Below are 16228 nucleotides of genomic sequence, written 5' to 3' on the forward strand. Positions count from 1 at the left end.
TTACATTCCATACAATTTTGTATTAGTTTCAGGTGTGCAGCGTGGTGATCAGACAACCATGCACTTTACAAAGCGAACCCCGATATTCCCAGCACCCACGTGGTACCACCCAGAGGAGCACTGAGTATGTCCCCTGAGTTGCGTTCATGCCCCTGTGCCCATCCTGTGACCACCAATCTGTGCTTCTCAGTCCCTCACCTTTTCCACCCAGCTCCCCGGCACCCTCCCCTCTGACAGCTGTCAGTCTGTTCTCCGTGTCTGTGAGTCTGTTTCAGTTTGTGCTTGTTAGTTTATTCTGTTCATTAGATTCCACCTATGAGTGAGATAATACAGTACTTGTCCTTCTCTCACTGGCTTATCTCACTCAGCATAATTCTCTCCAGGTCCTCCCATGCTGTCACAAAGGAAAGATACCTTTTTGAGGGCTGAGTAGTACTCCATTGTGTGAATGGACCACAGCAATCACCTACTAATGGGCACTTGGGCTCCTTCCAGATCTTGGCCATTGTAGGTAACGCGGCAGTGAACACAGGGGTGCACGTCCCCTTTTGAATCAGTGTTTGGGTTCCTTCGAATATATTCCCAGAAGTGGAATCACTGTATCAAAAAGCAGTTCCATTTTTAATTTCTTGAGGTACCTCCACACTGCTTTCCACAGTGGCTGTACCAGTCTGTGTTCCCACCAACAGTGCATGAGGGTCCCCTTTCCCGACACCCTCAGCAGCACTTGTCGTTTGTGGACTGACTGATGACGGCCGTTCTGACAGGTGTGAGGTGGCATCTCGCTGTGGTTTTCATCTGCATCTCTCGGATGGTTAGTGATGCTGAGCATCTTTTCACATCTATTGGCATTTGTCTGTCCTCCTTGGAGAAGGGTCTGCTCAGGTCTTCTGCTCATTTTCTAATGGGATTGGTTTTTTTTTTTTTTTGGTGTTGAGTTTTGTAAGCTCTCTATAAATTTTGGATATTGGTCCCTTTTATGATATATCATTGGTGAATATGTCCTCCCACACAGTGAGATTGTCTTTTTTTTCATTTTGCTGAAGATTTCCTTTGCTGTGCAAAAGCTTTTAATTTGATGCAGTCCCACTTGTTTTTTTCCTTTTGTTTCTCTCGCCCAACAAGATACATTAGAGAAAAAGTACTGCTGAGAGAAATGTCAGTGACTTTACTGGTAGGTTTCCTTCTACGATTTTTATGGTTTCGAGTCTCACATTTGAGTCTCTAACCCATTTAGGGTTTATTCTCATATGCAATGTAGCAGGTCATTGACGTGTGACAAATCAGTGAAACAAATGACAGACTGGAAATGGCATCTGAACGGACAAAATGACTTTGCTGCTGACCGCTGGGACTCTCCCTGCCAGGAAACGTGCTTGCTGGTGGCAGTGACCTTGAGAGCTCTCCGCAACCTGCCCTGCTGGCCGACACCGCATTTTCTGTCACGACCAGGGCCGGACACCAGGGCTCACTGCCTGGTCCCCGGCCCGGGGTCGAAGACGGGGCGTGTGGACCCTGGTTGTGAGACGTGTCGATGGGGAAGGTGCGGTGAGGGGGAGGCTGGAGGACGCCCCGAGAAGGCCCCAGTGACAACGCCCGGCGAGCGGCCGGCCACGGTGACCATGGTGGCCCCTGGGGACCATGGTGGCGAGGACAGGGACGGCGCCTGCCTTCGTGGGGCTCCTGGCCCCTCGTCTACAGAACATGGGCATTAGCTGGTCACTGGGACCCTCTTGGTTCGCTGTCCTGTCCTGCTGCCATGTTGACACACCGTGTCCCCACACCATGTCCCCTTTCCCGCTCCCGGCTCTCAGCCCGGATCGAGGCTGGCCTTGCTCCAGGCTGGACGGGACTGAGGACAAAGGAAAGAAGCGTCCAGGCCAGAGAGAAGTTTTGTGAGTTTACTTGGGTCAAACCGACAACAATCGCCAGGAAGCACAAGCTCAGCCGGCTGAGGAAACGCTCCGGAGCGCGGCAGGTGCGGCAGCTCGTTCCCCACGAGAGGCTGGGGGGGGAGGCGAGGGGGCCACGGGAGCCCGTGGGTGGCAGACGAAGGGGGCGGAGAGAGCAAAGCGGGGAGAAATCTCCCAGGTGCATGAAAGGTACACAGAGAGGCACCCTCTTCCCTTACACGGTGGGGGCAGGGCCGTTAACACTCACCCACGGCTGCACGTGGGGCTGCTGCTGGGGAACGAGACACCCTGGGGCTCCGGGGCCTCCTGCTCGGGTGGAGGCTGGGCCCTGAGGGTCTGGGAGGGGCACCCCTCGGACGTCTCTGAGCTGTGTCCATGGGAAAAGGTGGCAGGCAGGCTCAGTGACAGTAAAGGCTGACATTTGTCAAGGAAGCCACTGGCCTTGGACATGACTCTCCCCCACGACCTGCCGCAGTCAGAACTTCTGGGTCCAGGCCGCCGTGCGCGGTGACTCCCATCTCCAAGTGGGTCAGGCCACCCTACAACACCGCCCCCCCCTCCCGGCCCCGAGCTCGTCAGCGTGAGAGTGTGGCTCCTTTTTAACCCACAGGACCAACCAGTCTGGTAACAAGGAGTGAGAGCAGGCGCCCCGGGGGAGCCGAGACCGGAGGGCTGGCGAGGGACTTCCAGCACCTGGTCCGACGATCACTCAGGGCCCCGCAGCAGGGGCTCGAAAGCAGGCGTCCTGGCTGGGACCGGGGAAGGACGGCGGGCCCGAGAGCAGCGTGACCCAGGGGCCCCGGGCTCCGGGACAGCTGGCCCGCCTCCGCTGAATGCTCCCAGGCTCCCAGAGGTGCTCGTCTCGGGGTCTCAGGGTCTCGGCTTCTATTCCAAGGCCCCAAAGGCCTTCAAGCCTTTTCTGCTTGTTTGTGCTTTGGGGGCTGACATGACCGTGCAGCCAGTGGGGGGCGTTTTCAGGAGAGCAGGCTGGTCTGCACCCTGGACTGTGTCGTCCTGCGAACCAGGACACGGGCTTCCAAACAGCCTGGAACTTTTAAAGCTGCGCAATCATGGAATGGAATTATTATTTGTGAATGACTTGGCTTAATGTTAACTGACCCAGATCGGCACTGAACCCATGACCCTGCCCCGACTCAGCACACGGTTTCCCCGCGTGTTCTGTGCGTGGTCCAAGCGTGTGGTGAACACGGGGAATGCACGCCGGTGAGGAGGCAGGCGTGGCAGGGTGGCGGGACGCGCGAGAACACCAATCCACGCAGGAGCTCCATCCGAAGGCCCTCAGGCGCAGTAGCGGTCAGCGCCCCCTGAGCCCAGGAAGAGGGCTCGCGTGTGCAGGACCGGGGGTGGGGCGTGCACCGCGATGGGGCAGACGGGGCGGCATTTCTAAAGCTGCGCGATCGGGGGCTGACACCGGTGCTCTTTCAGTGACTGGGTTTAGTGTCCCCGAGTCCCTGGCCCTGCGGCCCTTCCCCCGCACCCCGCAGAGCTGTGCACACGGAGGCCACCGGGACGGGGACCCCCCTGCGCTGCTCCACCCCAAACCGGCCACGGTGCCCGGTGCACAGACTGCGCTCGCAGGGCAGAGGGCAGGGTCCAGAAGGTGTTTTACGAGACATCCTTCCAAAACTTTACAGAATCTCTGAGTATTTGATGTAAGAACTTGTGTAACCTCACTGTTATCATCCTGCCTGGAAAGAGACTTTAATGCCGTCTTTTCCTCTAACAGCCGAAGGCGGAGAGAGCTACAGGCCGCTGTTCCGACAATATTCTTACCCGTGTGGACCGAAGTTGGTTTTAAGTAAGGTGCTTAATGTCTAACCCTATTAAAATCTGCAAGCACTGCTTGCCTAAGGCAGGCAGAATCTTAATTTAAATTTTAAGTGGAAAGTTAATTGTTTTGTAAATTAATCAGTAACAGGGCTTAGCCCCATTTGCCTGGGTAATTCCTTCTCCCTGCCGGGTTCACCCGACTCCACACCAGAACGTCCTCTCGGGGCCTCTCCCACCCGCCGTGTGCTGGGAAGGGCGTGTACACGGGTGTGTCACACACGTGTGGCCTTTGCCCTCATAAATGTCCACCGTCTCACGTGTCACACGGGACGTGGCCCCGTTTTAGGAAAGGGGGGGCGCCTTCCCTCCCTCGGTCCTGCAGAGGGGGCCCCTGAAAGCCACCTGGTGGGGAGCTTCAGCGCAGAGACGGCCCAGAGCTCCGGCTTTCGCAGCTACTCCCCGGTGGGCCCCCTGCAGTGGGGGTCGGGGGTCAGGGGTCAGAGCGTGGCCTTGGGGGTCTGAAGACCTGAGGCTCTGCACTGGAGCTTCCGGCCAGTTAGTCAACCTTCAGAAAGTCCCCGTTTCTCAGCCTCTAGAACTGTGAGAGGTGAATTTCTGGGGTTTAAACGGCTGGTCGACGGAGTTTCTAAAGCTGAGGAAGCCCCTGAACACTAACCGGACAGAGAGGAGTTCGCTTTTTGGCAGGGTTGTCGACTAGGAATCACAGCGAGGGGCAAACCAGGGGGGCAGCCTGCCAGCCAGCTCGTCTTCCAGGGCCCAGGACCAAAGGAGCAGCCGCTCAGCGGGCAGGACGGACAGGGGAGGAGTTCAAGGGCACAGAGCAACGCACAGAGGTGTTTTGGGAGCAACAAACCAAGAGATCTACTGATATGTCCCCTTGTTTCTCAGGACAAGATGGTCAGCCAAGGACAGCTAGTCAACAGTGAAAAATAATCTAAAATAAATACAGGTTGAAAACAGCCAACACAACAGGAAAAACATGCAAACACACACAAACAGACACTGGCAACTGCTTGACTGGCAGATGCAAATATTATCTCAAGTAGTGGGGAGAATTCTGGGAACGCAGACTAAACAGTGGGCGGCTCAGGACCCGTCACTGCAGGAGTGGGAACGGCAGACTGGGGGCCGCGGCAGGGACGCGGAGGGTTCCATGTGCAAGAGGGAGCGTGCCCCTGGGTCACGTGGTTGGCACGCCCGAGTCGAAGTGGTGGATTTAACTGTGAGACTCGAGTCATGCTCCTGGTGGTGCAGAAACAAGGGGGGCTCCCCCAGGAGAGACGGGGTCCCCGGGGGCAGGCTTCTCTTTCTTGGGTTCTTGGCCGTATTCGGTTTTTCCGCAGACGTGGCCGCCCCGACGGCAGAGCATCTGCGGCGGCTGCTCTGTGCTTCCAGCAGCGACAGGCAGGTCCACCTGCGTTTTGCTCAGGGGCCCCTCCTTCCTCCGGCAGATGGGGCCTCAAAGGCCAGCGTAGCGGACGCCTGGTGTGATCTGGCTCCATGGTTGTGGCCGCCTTGTCCTGCGATGATTTTGTTCAGAAATACGAGCCACTGGTGGAGACTCCGCAGAGGGTAACTCTGTAACCGCCTGCAGAGTTACGGTTGCCTGGGTCTGAAAGGAGCAGCAACCTGGGAGCCCGGGGCCACTTAGCGGCTGCGGCGAGGGAGACTACACACACTCTCCCTGCTTTTCCTCGTAAATCCAGGTGCAGATTCCAATAGGGTTTTTCTCTTATGTAATTTTTTTCTTATAAGTCAAGATGCAGATTCCAATACGGTTTTTTTTTCTTGCACTGTTTGTTTCTTTTTCTCATAAATTAAAGTTCAAATACCAGTAGACAGTTTTTCTGGCTCAACAGAAAACCGTGAGCTTGGTGCCATAAAGGAAAACCTCAGTGCCCGGCTGAGTGCCCGGTGCTCAGTGCCCGGCTTTGTCCTGCAGCCCCTCCTGTTCCCCGACTTGACCCCAGGACGCCTGCTTTAAACCCATGGACAGACGACATCGACCACCCGGATCCCACGCGCCCCTGGAGGCAGGAGGACTCCTTCGCTCCCCGCTTCCCTTTCACGCTGGCATTCTGACGAGCCCTAGAAAATTTCTCAGTACAACCATTTCAGAACTGCCCGTACTAGGTGCACCTGCCCGCGCCCCAAGGGCTCGCTCGGGGCATTTCAGGGTGCGTGTGCCAGCACTCGGAGGACGCCCACAGGCTCGCACGCACGGCCGTCTTCTTGGAAAACTGAGAAGCACAAAGAACGTTTCTGAGCGGGCCCAGCCGTTCCCAGCCTCTCTCGTCAGCTCAGACACAGCTGCCTTGCCCTCCCTCTTTTATTGGCCAAGAAAGTTGCCCCACCTGCTCTGTGAGTTTACCTGTCAAAGGGGCAGGGCCCTCAGCCAGCCGGCACTGGATTGAATCTAAGTAGAAGTAGTCAGGCAGCTCTCTTTGAAAACCACTGGGCTGGGAGTTCATTGCTGCAGGACCCTGTTCTCTCCTGGGACGCCTGGCTTGCGAGCGGACTCGCTGGCTCCGGAGCCCGGTCGGTGCGCACGGCCTGGAGGACAATGGCCCGCTCTGCCCTGCAGTACGCCGGGCTGGCCCTGGGCGGCGTCGGCCTGGTGGGCACGGTGGCTGTCACCATAATGCCTCAGTGGAAAGTGTCTGCCTTCATTGGGGGCAACCTGGTGGTGTTTGAGAACCTGTGGGAGGGGCTGTGGATGAGCTGCAAGAGCCAGGCCACCTTCCGGCTGCAGTGCAAGGTCTACGACTCGCTGCTGGCCCTGCCCCCCGACCTGCAGGCGGCCAGGGGGCTCATGTGCGCGGCGGCCGTGCTGTCCGTCCTGGGCTTCGCCATGGCCGTCCTCGGCATGAAGTGCACCAAGTGCACCGGGGATGATGACAGGGCCAAGAGCCCCGTCCTGCTGGCGGCTGGAGTCATGTTCGCCATCGCGGGCCTGGTGGTGCTCACGCCCGTGAGCTGGGTCGCCAGCTCCATCATCAGGGACTTCTACAACCCGACCCTGGACGACGGCCGGAAGCGCGAGCTGGGGGAGGCCCTCTACCTGGGCTGGGCCGCGGCGCTGGCGCTGGTGGCTGCGGGGGCTCTCTTGTGCTGCGTCTCTTACGCCCGTGGAGAGAGCAGGGCCTACAGGTACTCCCTGCCGCCCCACCGCGCGACCCCCAAAAGCCATCCCACGGAGAAGAAGCCCCTGAGCGTCTACTCCAGAAGCCAGTACGTGTAGGAGTGTGCCAGCTCGTCCTCGGCCTGGCGAGCCACACGCCGGACCCGAACGCCCACCGCTGTCTGGGAGAGGGGCCTGCGGGGCCGTGGGCTCCCTGCTCACGGGAGGCCCGCCGTGGCGTGGGTTCCCACGGCTCCCGCAGGACGAAAGGCACACTGTGTGCTTTGTCTGCAGTGATCTGTTTTCTTAAGTGGTTTGTCTGCCTCTTCTCTTTCATCAGTGTCTTTAAAATGAAGTTGCTAGAGACCTACCACTTCAGAGCTGGGATTTCTCTGGGACGTAGCATTATGTATGCAGCAGGGAGCGTACCTGCCACACACAGGGAGAGGCTTATCTGGTTCTATTTTAAATAACACGCTGATCCATTAACACTGCATAAACAGAATTCCAGCCCTGCTTTCCAGGGACTCGGGGATGAGACTGAAGACTGTTAATATTAATTGTTTAAAAACAGCTTAACAAGGGATGCCTTGGGTGTCTAATGAAGGTTTAAGAAAGTCTCTAATCAGCAAGATAAAGGACACGGAAAAGCTCTGTGACAATCAGTTTCCCGGCCCCCTCCCACTCTGCCCAAGGCCTCGGTGCTCAGGCTGCACTGGCATCTTTGCCAGGAGGTCTGCATTCGACCCCGAGCTGTGCCGGGAGGACGATGGACCTGTGATCTGAGAAACGCTGGAGGCCTCAGGACAGTGAAATTCTTTGCCTGTTAAATTTGGGGGCTTGGCAGGGAGGTGTTTGGGTAAGAAATCATATATGTGTATGAATATTGGAATAACTGCTTGAATACAGACTTTGGGTTTTTATCAATATGGATAAGAGGACAGAAAAATAAAATGTCTTCGTTTTATTTGCTTACCAAAAACAAACAAACCAAAGCCCAAACCGCAAGTTCTTCTTTCTGAGCTCTGTCTTCCCCTTTGTGAATTCTTCAGCCGGAAAGGTCATTTTGTCTGCCAGGGTGATTTCTGTGCTTATTCCGTGTTGGTTATGTGTTACTGGGGCATAGAAACACCGTATTCCAGTGTTTTGCCCAAATTTGATGCCACTGACCATCTAACTGGAAAGCCTGGGCTCCGTTTTTGTGGCTTAAGTGATTCTGTGCCATTTGCTCTATTTCTTTTGTATTAATTTGGCTTATATAAATTTTTCACTACTCCCTTTTTTCTGTTTTATTAAACTAATGATTTTTTGAAAACCTGATGTTGTGGGTCTCTACCTTTAAATAGAATATCAAGGTCATGTTTTAAAGATAAAGGTAGGTTCAGCATTAATTTTTGAGAATATACAATGATACATTCACCTCATAATCAAGGCATTCATACACTAGTATGTGATAAGTGTGACACACTTGTAACTTCCTCAGATGGTGCTTGGGTCCCGGCAAACCCGTGCACCACAGGTGACGGGAGGCGTGTAACGGCCGCCCACGGCCAGTGCCCGTGCTGAACACACACGCTTCTGCCTCGAGAGGCAGCACGTTCATGAGAAGCCGGGTCCGTGCCTGAGGCTGAGGGTCACAGTCAAGACCTTCCTTCTCTGTGTGAATCACACCACTAAACACTTTATGAGATTTATATGATGAGTTCAGTTTGCAGATGAGAGGACCTTGGAACAGTTCTTTGTTCCAAGACACACCAAACCAGTAAGAAGTTTTATGAGTTTACTTGGGTCAAACCGACAACAATCACCAGGAAGCACAGGCTCAGCCGGCTGAGGAAACGCTCCGGAGCGCGGCAGGTGCGGCAGCTCGTTCCCCACGGGAGGCTGGGGGGGGAGGTGAGGGGGCCACGGGAGCCCGTGGGAGGCAGACGAAGGGGGCGGGGAGAGCAAAGCGGGGAGAAATCTCCCAGGTGCATGAAAGGTACACAGAGAGGCACCCTCTTCCCTTACACGGTGGGGGCAGGGCCGTTAACACTCGCCCACGGCTGCACGTGGGGCTGGTGCTGGGGAACAAGACACCTGGGGCTCCGGGGCCTCCTGCTCGGGTGGAGGCTGGGCCCTGAGGGTCTGGGAGGGGCACCCCTCGGACGTCTCTGAGCTGTGTTGGCTTAGATGCAAAAGGGCAGCAGGCAGGCTCAGTGGAGGTGAAGGCTGACCTACGTCAGGGGAAGCTACGGCCTCGGACGTGACGCCCCCCACGGCCCCGCACGGCACGGGTGCCAGCCAGCCAGCCTCGTCAGTGCATGGTCAGCGCGACGACCATCACAAACCAACAGAACAGTGCCAAAGGTCTCCATCACCATCCCTCCAGAGGAACACTGAGACCAGACTGCCCTGTGCGGTGACTCTCTGTCCCCAAGTGTTCAGGGCCGCCCTGCGTGGCCTCGCCCCTGACCCCGAGTGTTCAGGGTCAGGGTTGGGGGGGCCCTTTTTTGTTCACGACTGATCACCCAACGGTCAGGGGGAAAAGTAAGGGTTGTCTGACCTTACAGCTCACATTCCTTCTCTTCAGAAAAGTAGGTTTTCTTCAACAGGGTATAGTTTATAAACTGAACTTTGTACGTAAAGCACACAGGCCCAGCTGCTGTTGGTTGGGGCCATTTCCGTGTTTTTCTGGGACTGGTGGTTTTTCTCAGCGCCAAGGGCCCATCTGTCCCAGGCAGTTTTGCTCTCGGGTCGAATCATTCATGAGAACAGAGAGAGAACCACCGGGCACCTGGAGGAAGCAGCTCGGCTCAGTGCTGGTCTTGAACCAGACGCGATTTTCGCTGGTGAAGCTTTTCTGAACGCCCCCAACGCAGCTTAGTGCTCCCTCCCCTTCCCCCACAGACAGAACCCTGCCACTGCCAGTCCCCCGGGCGGAATCCACTCCTGCGTGTCCCAGGAGTCCTGTTCCAACCGTCCACGCTCACTGCCCTCTGCTTTCTTCTCCCATTGCGGAAATGCCCCAGCAGCTGCCCCAGCCCTTCCCCCCACAGCCCCCTCCAAACCCCGTCTCCGTTCTTCACACCGTGGGTGCCACGCTGTCACTCCCGCCTGCGTGTCTCCGAGGGAAGCTCGGACGCCCTGGCCGGCCTCGTCAGTGCAGGGTCAGCACGATGACCGTCACACAGTTGACCTCCAGACACGAGAAGCGGACAAAGGTCTCCGCCAGCAGCCCTCCAGAGGAGGACTGGGACTGAGAAGTGGTTTGACTGGTGGCCGGCGGTGTGGTTGGGCATTTTCCAGTGTGGCTTTACAGCGTAGACTTGGGGGGACATGTGACGGGGTGGAAGGACCCGGGGGCAGAGGGCGGGGCTCACCCTCACTGACCTCTGTCGCCTCCCCCTTCGGCTGCACCTCCCGCCGTCGCTGCCTCAACAACCCGCTGCCGACGCCCCGGCCAGGATGACGCCCCCACGCATGTCACTCCACGTACGACGGGTTCCGGGGACGGAGAAGGAGATCGGCACGGCGTCTGCTTCCGAGGGCTTACAGTGCGACAGGAGGAGAGGCACGTGGGCCTCGGGGCCGGGAGTGGCCCTGTGAAACCCAAACTCCTTCGGACTTTAAGTTTAGCGTGAACCCTGAGCTCCAGGAACTACATCTCTGTCTCTAACCCACACCCGTGGCAGACCCAGCCGCCCCCAAGGCTGCACAGGACGGCGGCCCAGACCCGCCCCGCCCGTGGTCACGGGGTCGGGGCCTCTGCGGACGAAAGAGAAGACCTGGACCCACCGGATGTGCCGGCTCCTGAGTCCTAAGGTGGAAGGACCACCCCACTCTCCCATGAGACCAGACAGAGGGACACGGGGACAGACCTCAGAGCTGTCCTCCACACCAGGAGAGATGGCTTGTCACCCTGACCTCACCTGTGACCGATCGGCTTCCAGCAGGACCCTGAACCCCTAACCCCCAGTGCCTTGCGACTTTGCCCTGTGTAACCCGTGATGTACACGCCGCTGTGGGGTTGGGGACTCGGAGCATCCGCCCCCCATTCTCCTGGCGGGATCCGTTCCTGACGGAACAGCCCTCCCTTCGCCGCTGCAGTTCTTGGCCTCTGGCGTCCGGCTCCGCCGGCACAGGGCACAGGGCTCTTTCCGGTTGGCAGCGCCCACCCGAGCCACCTCTCGGAACAGCGGACGGCACGCTGCCACCCCGACCCCCAAGGCTCCCGTGCGACTCCCGGTCACAGGCCCTCCCCCGGCCCTGGAGTCAGCCGCGTCACCAGCCTCAGCATCACGTTGAGGCCCCCTCCCTCCACACCCCCCAACCTCTGCACAGCTGACTGCTTTCTAGTCCCTGAGGCCACTGGTTCAAAAGGCCAATATTCCAACCCCCGAGTCTGGAGTGGGAGGAGGTTTATCGGTTGATAAGGTCGCCCCTGGAGGAGACCGGAACCTAGGGCTTCCTCAAACCCACCTCCAAAGAGCCCGGACTCAGGCTTCTTCAGGTCAGAGGGAGGGACAGTGGGCGGGGCAAGAGGTGATTGACATGTAGGTGCCAACAGGGCTCCCAGGATGAGGGTAAAATCACTAAAACTCTTGGTTCTGGGTCCATTGGCCCCTGCAGACCTGGGTCGGTCCTGAGACTTCGGAGAATCTTTGACCAACCATCCTTATTTTGGTACATATTTCCCACCGCCCCAGGAGAGGCGCCTTCAGGCGAGGGGCTTTCCTCCAAAAACTCCCCTACAGGTGGACCCTCTACAACAACCGGCACCGGCACTTCTGCAGCAAGAGCTATCGCCCGGAGGCCGTGGGGGGTGCTGGCTGGGACTAATGACAAGAGAGAGCCCGAGAGAGGAGCATTTCACCCTGCTTCGCTGCCGTGCACTACCGCGTCCTCCGAGTGGACTGCAGGTTTTCTTCTCCCGTCACAGGTCACAGGCCTCCTCTCTGGAATTCACCAGGTCCTTCCTGGTTCAGGGCAGGTGTCCGGGTGCTGCAGCCCCTCCCCCGGCGCTGAGGCCAGCAGGGCCCCAAGCAGGGCCCCAAGCAGGGCCCCACGCAGGCCCGCAGCTGGGGCCCAGCCAATGCACGGCCTGCAGGCTTTCTGCTACATTGCAGGTTCTGCCAGATTCCAGGAGGAAAGAACAGCTCCCGGCCAAGTGAGCTGGGCTCCCAGAGTCACAGGAGACCCGGGTTCCTGGAGCAGAGGCCTCCGGCTGGGCCTGAAGCACTGTGGGGGGCAGGGCTGGGGGCAAATAGGGGGCCCGCCTGCTTCACAGGCAGCCCTGGGGGGAAGGAGACATTGTGCACCTCTGTAGATTTAGGGGGATAGGTCCAGGGCTGGGGAATCTGAGGACTGTTGCAGAGGTTGGAGTCCCCTTGGCCTGGGGCCTCCGGGAGCCCCGGGACTGAGTGTGAGGGTCCCCGGAGCTGGGGCTGCACAGGCACTCCCCGCAACCCCGGGGGGGAGCAGCTTTCTGACCAGTTGTGGCAGGTCACAGCCAGCAGGGAGGAGTCCTGCCGCCCTGGGGCCGGCTGTCACTCAGCACAAGGACTCGACCTGCACTGGGAGAGATCTGAGACTCACGTGAGAGAGAAGCCACACGGGACCAACAGGCAGAAAAAGCCAGTGCAAGCCGAACCCCGCACCCGTGGGCCCCGGGGGCAGCCGGTCTCCTGGGAAACCGAGGGCGTCCGCACAAACCAGCCACAGTGAGAGCCGGAAGCAGAGCAAATCCCAGACCTGTAGTGACAGGGTTTGCACTTGAAAAAGTCAGCGGGGGTCTGAGAACACAGGGAGGTCGCTGCTGACGTGGAAATGGGACCTTCCGAAGGTCAAGTGGAAGAAAAGCTCAGAACACAGAGCAAACACAGAAAGAGAGGTGATTCGCGTGGAAAAATACGAAAGCCTTGGAGGTAAATTCAAGGACCGAGGAGGCCAATTCAGAGAGATCGACGGATGGGGGAGGGGCCACCACTCAAAAATAAAACTCAGTCTCCCAGATACAAGGGCTGGTGGAGGTCCGGGAAAAGTTGAAATAAACGTTTGCAAAGTTAAAGTTAGAGTTAAACTTCAGGCACAGAATAAAATCACATTTTACCACCAATCACAACAAATTACTTAAAAACAAACAAAAAAAATCTGTCTTCCGTCAAATACGTTAAACCACAAACCTGGAAGCTGGGTCAGGCCAGTGAGAGGACCAAGTCCCTCACCAACAAATCCACCCCTGGAAAAATTCCACTCCCTGTTGGGGAGAAAGAGAGGACTTTTGAGAGAGAGAAAGAGAGGAAGGAAGGAGAAGAACGGGAAAGAAAAAATGCAAGAAAGGCTGCTCCCGAATCCAGCAGCTGCACCAGGCACAGCTGACTGGGGGGCGCGGGGGGGGGGGGGACTGAAGCTGCGGGACTCCCGGGGAGGGGCAGGGGCGGTGGGCGGAGTCGGGGGGCTGTGCGGATGTGCAGGGCCCTCGCTTCGCAGGACCCTGCCAAGAAGAGGGGAAGCTGCCGGCCTGAGGCAGCTGGATGGCGGGTGTGAAGGGCTGGGGCCGTCTCCTGGAACTTTCTACGACATCGCAAGGCCGGAACCTCCTGTGAACATGGCAAAATTCAATCTCAAGTTCAGATTAAGACCGCTCTCACCCTGGGCCCCCTGCCCCAGGCACCCTGCCCCAGGTCAAGGCCAGTGTCAGCCGGGGTCTGGCGTCAGTGACAACTGTGTCCCTCCCTGTGCGGCCTGGGCCCTGAGGTCTGACTCCCTGGCTCAGACAGGCCCCTGGCCTTCAGGGGCCCCTCCATCTGCGTTCGCAGCGAGGTGATCGGACGTCTGACTTGGAGCTGGAGGTGCTACGGGTGCGAGAAAGAAAACACCGGTCCTCTAAGGAGCTGGATGTCTGCTCTGTCACTTGCCATCTGCCAAAGTCAAGCCAGGGTTGCAGAAAGGGAAAAAAACTCTAATTCTGGGGGGAGGAGGGTTAACGAGTCAGGAGCCATCTTTAACACACGGCAAGCCCCGGGTGGGCTTCTAAGAACTTCCTGGGAAAATGCTCGTTCCGAGGGGCTCCCCTCACGAAACGAAGGCCGGGTTCGGAAGGTGTGCCTGTGTTTTAAACAAGGGGGAGGAGAGCACGGGTTTTCTACTACAACAGGAGCACAGAAACATGCCATTTAAAATAAGGGTCTCAGTTCTCTCCTTGAACACGAGGAGATTTCTCTACCCTCCGCCTTCACTGAGCCCTTACTCTGGAGAACTTGTGATTACAAGTGCTTCCTCGGCTCTGTGTGAGGCACGTAAGTCCTTACACAAAGGACAGGCTTCTGTCAGCTGTGGGACCCGGGACTTTCTCCGGATGTGGGAGCCACCTCTCTGGAAGCTAAACCCAGGGAAACCTGTGGGGGCCCAGGTCCTGTGGGGCCCAGGAGCCTGACCTCCGGGGCTAAGTTGGCAAACAGTCTGCACACAACAGCAGGTGAGGCCGGCTGGCCAGCCGACCGGCGCCCTAGGGACCAGGCGCGTCCAGGGCGAACGTGGGTATCGCCGAGGGGCTTGTCATGGAGGAGCAGTGGCCGGTTCACCCCGAAACCGCGCTGCGACGGGCTGGGCGTGCCGGCTCTGGGGGGAGCAGACGCACCCCCAGGGCGGTCCCGCCACGGGGTGCCTGCAACTCCTTTCCTTCTGATGCTCGGCCAACAAGGAAGGTTTTCTCTCTCTGCTGCTCTAGCGGAAAGGGTTTGAAAGGTTGGAAGAGTTTCTTTTTAACTCTGTTTTCCAAACACAGGGCACGACCAGAAAAAAATGAGGAAACTGTTCATAATCTAGAAATGTATGCTTGGGAATAATGAGACGCGTTCCCCAGTGTTCTTTCTGTAAGTTCACGGTCATCTGAACGCCACTCACAATGATGAAACGCCGGGGGCCTGAGTCCCCACGGAGAAAGGTCACGTAAACAGTGGCCTGCCTGTCAGCCCTGTGGCACATTTTCCTGCTCTTGAGTAATCCTAACAAGCTAAATATTGCTACTGAAATAATGGTATGGACGTAGAATTAAAAACAGTTTAAGTAAAAGTTTTATATCCATTGTAATCATGATTAAAACTCTCACACACACACTAACACTCATGTACACACACCTCCACACTGACTTAGATTTACTTTCACTTTTTAATATGCAAGTATTTTCGTAGTGGGAAAAATCAGTAAGCTTGTGAGTACATTTTAAAGGTTGGGGTATATTAGAAACAAGAGATAGTTAACTTCGAAGAAGATCAAAACAGGGCTATGGAGGAGAGAGGTGAGAAAAAGGTCACTAAATGCTGAGGAAATAATAAAACTATGAGAAAAAGTGATATAAATAACAAAAAAGATTACAAATGCCAGAAAACAAGAGGAAGAATCAAAGGACACTTTCAAGATCTGTGGAAACCAGACCTGTGGTTGAGAGCCAGCTGGTCTACCACGTTGCCAGAAACATGAGCGATCTGAAGTGGAGGCTAAGAGCTAGTGTGATAAAAATGTAATATTTCGAGTTTAACTAAAGGATTTTAAGAACATCCAAACGAAAATAAACAGTTGTCAACGCCAGTAAACAAATGTGAGTTGTGTGTTTCAGCTCTGCCCTTAATTAGTAACACAATGGAGCGAGTTGATTTTTCATTCTGCTCTTTGACTCCGATTTCTGCATTTAACCTTTTACTCTATCTTACTCCAGAGAGAAAACACTTCTTTTTTTTTAGCAACAGGTAAATATAAGCTTCAAATTCTTGGGGCAGCTAATCTTTTATGTCTTCCACTCCCCGTAGTTTGCTGATGTGTTATGTGTCCAGTAGTAAATGCGTATTTATTTCACTGCCTCCTTCTGGGCTCCATATTCTGCTTCATTGATCTCCGAATCTTTTCAAAGCAGATTATCACTAATTGATGTAAAGGTTGATGGCATCTTCCAATCTGTGGGCACTCGTCTGGAACACTCTTCATACTCTCCTGACTCCTTAATGGAATTGCATCCCGGGGCCTGGCCCCCAAACACTGCGGTGCGAGGGTGGGGAAGGGGGTGTGGCTGCAGTGGCAGCGAGGAGGCTCCGGTGACGTTGGTCTCCTGCCCACGCGTCACTCGACTGAGGGAGGCACACTCGGGCACCGTCTCCGTCCCATTTGTTCTGACAAATGTCCAAGCCAGTGGTGACAGAAAAGCAGTTTTGCCTTGGAACTCAGATGGTGTTATTCAGTTGGGGAGGGCTCTTATAAATCAATATTTAATTAAAATTGAATTCATTGAGTTTAAAAGATTTATTCCACTGAAAACCTCTCGGGCCCAATGTAGACGACTCAACCTCAGTCAAGAGGCCTGGATTCCGGCCTCTGCCCAGGATGGACTCGATGCCACACCGGATCC

At 56.3% G+C, this 16228-nt stretch overlaps 1 protein-coding gene across 2 annotated transcripts; it reads left to right on the top strand.

Annotated features, from left to right (window-relative positions):
• Positions 1 to 1343: 1343 nt before the first annotated feature.
• On the top strand, positions 1344 to 8141 carry CLDN8 (claudin 8). Of its 2 annotated transcripts, none has more exons than XM_037161505.2 (2): positions 1344 to 1978; positions 5668 to 8141. In XM_037161505.2, exon 2 carries the CDS (start codon positions 6289 to 6291, stop codon positions 6964 to 6966), a length of 678 nt encoding a protein of 225 aa, XP_037017400.2. In that variant the 5' UTR covers positions 1344 to 1978; positions 5668 to 6288; the 3' UTR covers positions 6967 to 8141. The 2 variants fall into 2 exon arrangements, with proteins under 2 accessions (XP_037017400.2, XP_037017399.2); XM_037161504.2 differs by lacking the exon at positions 1344 to 1978 and adding an exon at positions 3636 to 3732 and having other exon boundaries at positions 5177 to 8141.
• Positions 8142 to 16228: the final 8087 nt, after the last annotated feature.

Source organism: Artibeus jamaicensis, unplaced genomic scaffold (assembly GCF_021234435.1).
Source record: "Artibeus jamaicensis isolate MK-2021 breed Jamaican fruit bat unplaced genomic scaffold, CSHL_Jam_final scaffold_474, whole genome shotgun sequence".
Taxonomy (NCBI): domain Eukaryota; kingdom Metazoa; phylum Chordata; class Mammalia; order Chiroptera; family Phyllostomidae; genus Artibeus; species Artibeus jamaicensis.

Coding starts and splice junctions, on each gene's coding strand:
- CLDN8 (XM_037161505.2), top strand. CDS start 6,289: ATGGCCCGCTCTGCCCTGCAGTACGCCGGGCTGGCCCTGGGCGGCGTC.